Raw genomic sequence first — 9,247 nt, forward strand, 5'->3', positions numbered from 1 at the left:
ATCCATAAACTACAAAGGCCATCCATAGTGGAGCCGGCACCATCTAAAACCACTGATCGAGGTAATAATACGCCAGATTAGGAGGTTATGATGATCGATGTAGATTGGAGAACCCCCTTCGTCGACTATATCAAGGAGCACAAGTTGCAACCGGACAAGACGGAAGCAGAGCAAGTCTCGCGATGCGGCAAGAACTACGTTCTAGTTGGGGATAAGCTCTACAGATAAGATGCATCATCAGGAGTACTCATGAAGTGCGTCCCATGGAAAAATGGCAAGGACATACTGGAGGAGATCGACAAGGGTATCTGCGGCAACCACGCATCATCAAGAATGATCGCGGGCATGGCTTTCCGAGCAGGATTCTATTGGCCTACAGCTCTTGTTGACGCCGAAGAACTAGTCCGCCGATGCCAAGGTTGTCAATCTTCACAAAGCACAACACGTCCCTAACTACAAGCTGATCACCATACCACCCTCTTGGCCCTTCGCATGATGAGGGCTAGACATGATTAGCTCACTGCCTACGATGCTTAGGGGCTTCAACCGAGTACTTGTGGCGATCGACAAGTTCAAAAGGTGGATCGAGGTAAAGCCATTGACCTACCCCAAGGCAAACATAGTACTTGATTTCCTTAATTAGATTGTCCATCGCTACGGCTTCCCCAACCACATCATCATAGACCTAGGCTCAAACTTCAACAATCACGAATTCTGGGAGTACTATGAGAACAGCGGGATCAATGTCCCGTTCGTCTCTATCGCTCATCCATGGGCCAATGGCTAGGTTGAGCGCGCCAACGGGTGTTAATGGAAGCTTTGAAGAAAAGACTACACAACATTAGCAATACCAAAGGTGGCATGTGGCTCAAGGACCTACCCAATGTCCTCTGGGGGCTTCGTACACAGCCGTGCAAGCCTACAGGGTACTCACCCTACTTCCTATTCTACGGATCAGAGGTTGTCCCTCCGCCAATGTTATGTGGAAATTCCTAGTAGTCGAGCAATACGAGGAGGGTGCGGTAGAAGCAACAGGGCGTCTAGACTTGGAGAACCTTGAAGAAGGTTGCTGTGCAGCACTCGTCCAGTCAGGAAGACACCTTGAAGGAATTCGCCGTTATGACGATCGCAACGTCGAAGAACATTTGTTCAACACAGGCGACATGGTCATCAAGCGTATTCAAGACACCAAGGGGTTGTGGAAGCTAAATTCTCCATGGGAGGGGAGTTACCTATACTGCTCGAGTTCTTATCTAGGCAAAGTCTATCTAGTCGCAGCTTGTAAGAACAAGTCTGTAGTTCCTGGTCTTCGGAGCACAACCCCCAAACAACCCAGAGAGGTTGCAAAGGTAGGCTGCAATGCATGAGGTCCTAAAGACTCTACACGCCTAAAGAGTTTGACTACCCAGATACCCGAGTACTTGCACTCCGCAAAAAGGGTTGCATTCTAAGGGTGCTCAACATTGTGTATCTGAAGAGGCTCACAAGAGTAGCCTTGTGCGCAGACACTCCTAACTACCACACGAGCAACTAATTAGGGTAGTTCGGGAGATGCACTAAAACAAAGAATTCAAGCAAGTGGACAAGCAGTAGATATTGCGACAAGACTTGAAATAATTTACATTTCATTTCTTGACTTGTTTATATTACAATAAATTAAATGTTTTATATATTACAACTACTTAAGATCTATCTGACCAGCTACTTCCTTAGCGATAGGAGCTATCTCCTGTAGATACTGTTGGAACTGCTCATCAGAGTAGTCCTCGGTGATACCTTCCGCAATAGGTGCCAAGTTAGCTTGCGGATAGAAAGGCTTCACCATGACCAACAACTACTTGGAGACAGACTCTGCTGTCTTCTGGATATAGCTGGTGATTTTCCTTGGTACTTCCTTGAGTATTTCCTCCAAAGGACGGGGCTCCACGCCTTCTTCTGGGGGCTCCACAATTGGTGATAGGCTGACTAGCTTTAGTCAGCTCTTTTAGGGCAAGTTTGGTTGCCGCCAACTTAGCCCATTTGGAATTCTTCGTTGACACGTAGCTTCTTCTCTTTCTCAAGCTTGTGCTCCAGAGTCTCATAATGGGCAGACAACTTGTGTTGATCGGTAACTCAGTAGTACGAGCTTTGCCGATCCAAGACGCGACCCTGGAGGTCCTTATTCTCTTTGCTAAGCTCTGCAAGAACACAGGCAAGGAGCAAATTAGCATCATCAAGTACGAATCATTACTCGAAGTTAGGAAGAGACAACAGGTTACCTTCCACCCGATGGTTCAAATTCTTATTGCGCTTTCGGAGCCGCCCTTTCTCCTCTGTGGTCCTCTTGATGAGATTTCAATACTTCGTGGTTTGCTTGTCATACTTCATCAGTAGCCGGGAGGAGTACTGCCACTCCTCGGCTAGTTTCTGTTCCAGCGCCTGATCCCACATGATGGTGTCCCCGTACCCTGGATCATCTTTGACTTCTTGCTGGAGTGCTCAATCAATTTCTGCAAAAATAGAGTACGTACTCATGTAAGAAACGAGTACCAATTTCAAGTCAAAGAACTAGGGTAGAGGTAAAACTTACCTGTGTGAATTCACCTACACGGCGATGCATCTCCATGATCGTGGCTTCAATCTAAATGGTGGCTAGATGGTTAGCTATCAGTTGGATTTTCTCTAGGTCCACCCCAGGAGCAATCCAATCTTCATCATGCTCTTCATGCTCCTCGGCATCCGGCACACTAAGAGGGACCAGCGCCCGGCTTGTTGATGGACCAGCCTCCGAAGGCAAGAGGGAGGCCGCACTACGACTAATCGATGGACCCGCTTTGGACAGCAGGACGACGGCTAGCACTTGAAGCGCCCCAACAGCCTCAACATCAGCCTCTGGCTCGAGGGCTACAAGTGTAGCCTCGACTCCACTAGTGGCTGCCACCTCCACCTCAGCTTCTGGATCTAGCATGAGGGCTACCAACTCCACCACCATGGAAGTACTCACCACAATGGGCCCAGTCACTACAACAACGTTAAGCAACGCTATGACATCATGCAGAAGAGCCGTGACAAGGGATACCGCACCTGGAGCGATTTCAGGTGTGGGCTGCTCCTCAAGTGGTGGAATTCCGGACTCTGGGGCGAGCTCTAGGGTTGAGTGGCTACCGCCATCAGCTCCAGATTTTGGGCTCGAGCCCCCGATGTCCACACTGGTGGATTTCTTGAAACAACACAAGTGTCAGAAACACACCACATAGTGACATCAAGTTGCAATTAGTACTCGGATACTTACTTAGTGGACCTCTTTATCCTTATGGAGGGCCCAGCTCCCAGACGTAGGGACTTGACGGTGGGCGACGACTTCTTCGGTGTGGCTTGCTGGGTTGCAGATGGATCCTTTCCAGCCTTAGTTGTCATCTCCCCTCTTGAGTAGTCTGCATCGGGATAGGGTTGGCCCTGGCAGCAGGAGGCTCCTCGACCTCCTGTATCGCCGGTAGCTCCTGCTGCACAACTACCGTAGTCGTTTCCTACCTCTATCTCCTCCTCGACTACCTGCAAGTCGCCCATGTTAGAAACAAAGTTAGCATGGAGATAAAGCAAATAACTTACAAGTACTCGATCTTCAGGATCTTGTCCTTCTTCAAAAGTAATTACCGGAGGAGGGACTTCATCAGCGGATGAATTTTTCACCACCCGCTCGATGGCGATAGTGCACACCTTTTTCAAGGGTGGTGCCAATCCGATTTCCATGTCATCCTTAGCTTCATGCTTGGACGTCCTGGGAGATGACCCCGCCTTGTCGGAAAGACGGGGCTTGATGATGAATTTTTCAGCAGCTTCTGAGTAAAAGCTACTAGAGGAGGACCAATCCTCCGAGTTCTCTTCCTTCTCCTCTTCCTCCTCTTCAATTGCCTTCTCTATGGCCACAAGGGTCTTTACACGTGGAGCGGCATCAGAGCCATCCGATCTAGGTGGAGGAGGATTGGATCAGTACAAGTGAACTTCATCCTGCAAATAGAAGACAAGTCAGCAATTTAACAATTTACAAAAATTAGTACTCGGGGGCTGCAGGCCACGGTACCTACGGGATTCAGTGGATTGGCTGCGCAATTTTCTCGGACAAATGTCAGGATCACCTTAACGTTCTTGAAGAAGCACCTCAGCTGGGCCATCACCTCGTCCACGGACAATTCTTCCGATGTCATCCTGGGCGGGTCATTGGGTCCCGAGTAGTCGTACCCCCATGTGCAACGCAGCTGCAGGGGTATGAAGCCAGTCAGTCCTTCCCTCTTGAGCACAACGATCTTCTCTATCAGCTTTGGTAGTTGGAAGTTGTCTACAGTACCTGGCTTGTGCAACCAGTCGTTGTTCCATACTGGACAATGGCCAGTCACCTTGGGAAGACGGCGCTCATGGTTTCCAATATAGAACCACTGTTGCTTCCAGCCCGAATGAGAGTCTATGCTAGCCTAGGAGTCTATCCTACCCTTCCGACTACCTCGGTATGGTTCATTCTGGATTGGGGCTTAACTCTAAAAAACTTCCTAAATAACTAGAAGTGTGACTGAATGCCAAGGAAAGCTTCGTAGAGATGCACGAAAATGGCAACGTGCAAGATTGAATTGGTATTGAGGTGGACTAGTTCCAGATTGTAATACCTCAAGAGCCCACGGAAGAAATCAGAGAAAGGCAGAGCCAAACCTTGCTAAAAGAAGTCTGCGAAGATGACTGTTTCATTGGAGAAGCTCTCCATGGGCCATGGGTTGCCATAGGCTTCCCTCCAGTAGATGAAATCCTACTCTTGGAGAAGATCGACTTCCACCAACACCTGGATGTCCGCCTCCTTCATCACAGACTTCTTCCAAGCGCAGGCTTGATTCGGCAGTGCCATCTGATTGGTCTTGTCGTACTTCGCGCCGGCAGCTAGGTCTCCTTCTCCTTCTTGGTTGCCTTTCGCTTCTTGCTCTCCGCCGCCTTGCTGGACGATGCTTTCTTTGCCACCATTGTCACAAAGTTCTTCTTGCACATAAGCACGGTGGCTAGGCAATGTGGAAGGACGACACTTGAGCTCGAGAATGGCAAGTGGCGATGCTAGGACTACAGTGTGGAAGACAAATAGGCAAAATGGCTCGAGTAAAATGGAAGGGATGAATTCCTCAGGGAATATTCCATTTTTAAAAGCCCTCAGTTATTGCTGGATTTGTTTCCAATTATTTCGGAATAGATAAGGTTACTATTGGCGAATGGTCATGTTGACCAATGGTTGACCCTTTTACCTAAACTAGTCGTGTAATGGCTCGGGGGCTGTGTGCCATGTGCTTGTTGGCTAAAAAGTATTTCTGTAGGTTTTAAGGTAAAAAAGATGTGAAATAACAAGATTGACCCTCATCCTGATTCTTTGATTCAACCTAAGGCTCGGGGGCTACACCATATGGAGTGTGATTTTCATCGCACTTCCATATAAAGATTCAAGATTGAAGATTCAAAACCAAGTTGAATGAGACTTGAGCACATTCTAGCCGCATGGTAGTACTCGAGTTTCCTTCGAAGACTCAATCCGATGCAGTACTCAAAGGAGCACCCCAAACTAGTCGGAGACCTCTATAGAAGTACTCAAGACTGCTGCATTTGACTAAAAAGTGCTCGGGGGATTGTCGGCCATACATCTATGGGCTCACTGGGAGGTATGGATAGTCCTACAATACGGGGTTGTACAGCGTGACGTGTCAGACATGGAGACTCCGGTGCAGGACGACGTGTTCTACGTGGACGACAAGAACTAGTCGAGGATTAGGAAACTACTTGTAGCAATTAGAGTAGGACTCTCTAGTCAAATCCGACTAGTATTCTTGTAAACAACTGATCTATAACCCTGCTCCTAACAATATAATGTGTGGTAGGGATCCCCTCCAAACAAGCTCAATCAATACAATCCAACCAACACACAGGACGTAGGATATTACATGACATATGCGGTCCGAACCTGTCTAAATCGTGTGTTCGAGTTCACCATCGAGTTCCTGGTCTCGGCGAGCCCCACACATAAAACACTATCTCGGATACCCCATTGGTAGGTTGCCGGGTCTAAACACCGACACACCTCTACTAACTATCCAAGCTAGTTCTTGGTTCTCGACATTCTCTGTTCAAAGTACCTCCATTTGTTCAGTCATGTCACAGCTGAAGTTGGACTGTAGCTATGTTGCACTAGCTATGGTACAGAGTCAAATAATTGATGGCCAACAGGGTTACCACCATACAACTTACTAATTCATATGCAGCAGTCAAGGTGTTGATCACGTATACACAGGGAAAGTAGTGTTAATTTAGTATCACACAGATGAGAAGGATAATTTCAGGCTGTCTCAAAGTTCCTACTGTAAAAAAAATGTGGGGTATTAACAAATACTGGTCATAATGTGTGCCATCCATTACAATTGGTTTTACAGTTTTGTTGAACGTAAGTAAAAATGAAGGATCAGTGCGATATTTAGGTCGATTACTGATTTGACAGTGGTAATGTCGCCATGACCATGACACTGAAGACCATGACTTGGTATAATAACAGCTCCTGTCCGGTGTCACCTAGTGCTCTCCCAACTCGGATGACACTACCCGGAGGAGCTTCTCCAAGTAGGCGTCGCCGAGGTCATCTAGCTCCACAATGCCGCTGGGGCACTGGCTGATGGACACCGTCGCCTGCTGCTGCGGCATGTCGACGGCCGTGCCGGACACGACAGAGCATTGACCTGCCGGCGGCTGCAGATCTTGCAATGTACTTTTGCTGTTGCTGAAGCCGGTTGGTGAGACCTTGCGCCTGCGCGTGCGCTTTGAGTGCCGCCGCTTCAGCGCCAGGACAGGGGAACCGCAGCCCGCGCCGCCGGCGAGCGCCAGCGGCCCCAGCGACTCCCGCACGCACTCTACGGGGAAGTTAAGGACGGCGGTGGTGCCGCGCGCCGCGAAAGCGGCCTGGTCGTAGGCGAGCGCGGCGGCCTCGGGGCTGTCGAAGGTGCCGATCCACACGCGGGCGCCCTTCCGCGTCGAGTCGCGGATCTCGGCAGCGAACTTGCCCCACGGCCGCTTGCGCACGCCGATGAAGGCCTGCCGCTTGTCGCCCGGCGAGGCCGCCGGTCCAGTTCCGGCGTCCGGCCGCTGGTGCACATCCGGCGTGCTCGGCGACACATTCGCAACCTCCGAGGAGGTTGAGGACGAGGGAGAGAGCCAGTCGGAGCACTCCTCGGCGGCGGCGGCGTCAGCGTTCGAGCCGATGAGGAAGGCGTCGATGTCCAGCGGCATGTCGACGGTGTCGACCGTACCCGGGCTCCAATGCTGATGATCGCGGATGGTCGAGGGTCCCATTGCCGCTTGCATCTCCGAGCACACATCAACGGTGGAGGACGAGGGAGAGGACCAGCCGGAGCACACCTCGGCGGGCGGCTCGGAGTCGATGCCGTCGAGGAGGAAGGCTTTGAGCTGCAGTAGCATGTCGCTTTGGGTCGCGTCCAAGGCCGGCGACAAGTCTGGATCCGGGGCAGGGTGGTGGTAGGAAGCGTAGGAGGTGAAGTGCTCCTGTTCCATTTCGATTTATTGGCCCTCGTGCTCCAGGTACAAGAAGAGAAGAAGAAAGAAGCAGTAGCGTTGGACGAGCCGTTGAGAAAAGTAGAAAACGCATGGAGTATTTATAGCCTCTTGGGAGTTTTGGATGAGGATTTAAAATTTTGAAAGTTCAGGCTCCTGAAGCAATCATCAATGGATGTCTCAATTTGACCTTCATGGAAGCCGCCATATCTGGATTTCACTGATCAGGAGAGTGGTGGCGGCGCTCTACACGTGACGTCCGATGGGCGGCAGCAAGATAGCCGGACAGGACGCTTCTGCAGCGTCACTCCTGCTCCTTCCATGCTTCTTCCTTCCTCCTCGATGTAGCAAGTAGCGGTTTTTTGTCTAATTCTTTAGCTAGACTCACTGCACTCTTCTATCCTGTAATAAAAATACAAGAGACTGCCTCTTAGATTGGAGGTCGCTCTCCATGCTTTCATGCCGGAATCCTATTTGTCAAATCACTCATCAGCATAATCAAAATTTTCAAATGAAAATACTTGAGAAATCCCATGGCGAATGGGCACATTCTTTCAATCTCCTCACGCGATACATGCAGGATGCAATTCATGTAGAAAAAAAACCTTGTTATCGCTCAACTATTGCCGTAGTTTTCTGAAGAACAAGTAGTATATAGTCAATACAAAAATTGCAATATTTCTTCGTAGCTCAAGATACATAGATGAGGAAGAACCAATACAAAAAACAATACATGGTCTCGGAGAAACTAGCTAGGTTTTCCACTAATAAGAAATAGGCACCAAACTTCATCAAGTTAAAGATAACATGAACAACTCCTCTTACTAAAGGAATATATATCGTAAAGGAAAAAATGATTACTTGAATTTAGTTGGCTTACGATCTGAACAGCTTCGTGGAAGCAACAACTGGTGATGTTTGTGCCTTTCAATACCCTATATATACTAGCACTCAGTCCAGTGATAATCAAATAGGTCCTATATTTTTGGACGGAGACAATGATAGATCAATGCAATCGTGGGTAAGCTTTGTTTGGACGGTGGGCAACTTTTTCTTATAGCTTTATCTATATTACTCCCCCTCCAAATTGTAAGTTGTTTTATCTTTTTTAGTTCATAGGTTTTTATTATGCATCCAGACATAAACTATATCTAGATTTATGAATAAAAAAGCTAAAACGACCTACAATTTGGAAAAGGAGTAAATTTTTGTTGACTCGGGGGACAGTTCTCAGCATAGATTTGAATATTAAATGGTACAATGAATTTTGCTACAATTGTGGGACCGGCTGCCTTCTATAATTACAATAGTATACTACAACGTATGTGGACAACATGCATGCGACCTCCTGAACAAAAGCACATCTCTTTTCATGCTGGACAGCTTGCTAGCTGAACCAAAACATACTTGAAGTTTTGGTTTTAGTACAGTATACTATGTATTTTAGGACGGGATGTGCACCTTTTTTCGCTGGTGCCACTCCACCATCTTTAGTTTGTTGTCTGACGTATCAATTTGGTCTCAAGAAATAATGCATCTTGCCATCTTTTCTGGAGGATATCATCGTGTTAGCTAGAAGTATCTGATAGTGGTTATTCTATGTAGCTGAATTTTTACGTAACACAAAATCAAGGTTCTTCTTATTTGCAGCAGAAAGGTGAAATCCTTAGAAAAGGCAATGTAGTGAAAA

The 9,247-nt window shown here is 48.1% G+C and overlaps 1 protein-coding gene across 1 annotated transcript; it reads right to left on the reverse strand.

Moving 5' to 3' along the window:
- Window positions 1–6,342: 6,342 nt before the first annotated feature.
- Window positions 6,343–7,557, reverse strand: LOC111258318 (ethylene-responsive transcription factor ERF094-like). The gene has a single exon (XM_022829488.1). It carries the CDS (start codon window positions 7,555–7,557, stop codon window positions 6,565–6,567), a length of 993 nt encoding a protein of 330 aa, XP_022685223.1. The 3' UTR covers window positions 6,343–6,564.
- Between the last annotated feature and the right edge of the window lie 1,690 nt (window positions 7,558–9,247).

This window comes from Setaria italica, chromosome VIII, assembly GCF_000263155.2.
Source record: "Setaria italica strain Yugu1 chromosome VIII, Setaria_italica_v2.0, whole genome shotgun sequence".
NCBI lineage: Eukaryota > Viridiplantae > Streptophyta > Magnoliopsida > Poales > Poaceae > Setaria > Setaria italica.

Bases quoted from the DNA above. Each gene is read 5' to 3' on its own strand.
- LOC111258318 (XM_022829488.1), bottom strand. From the start codon at position 7,557: ATGGAACAGGAGCACTTCACCTCCTACGCTTCCTACCACCACCCTGCC.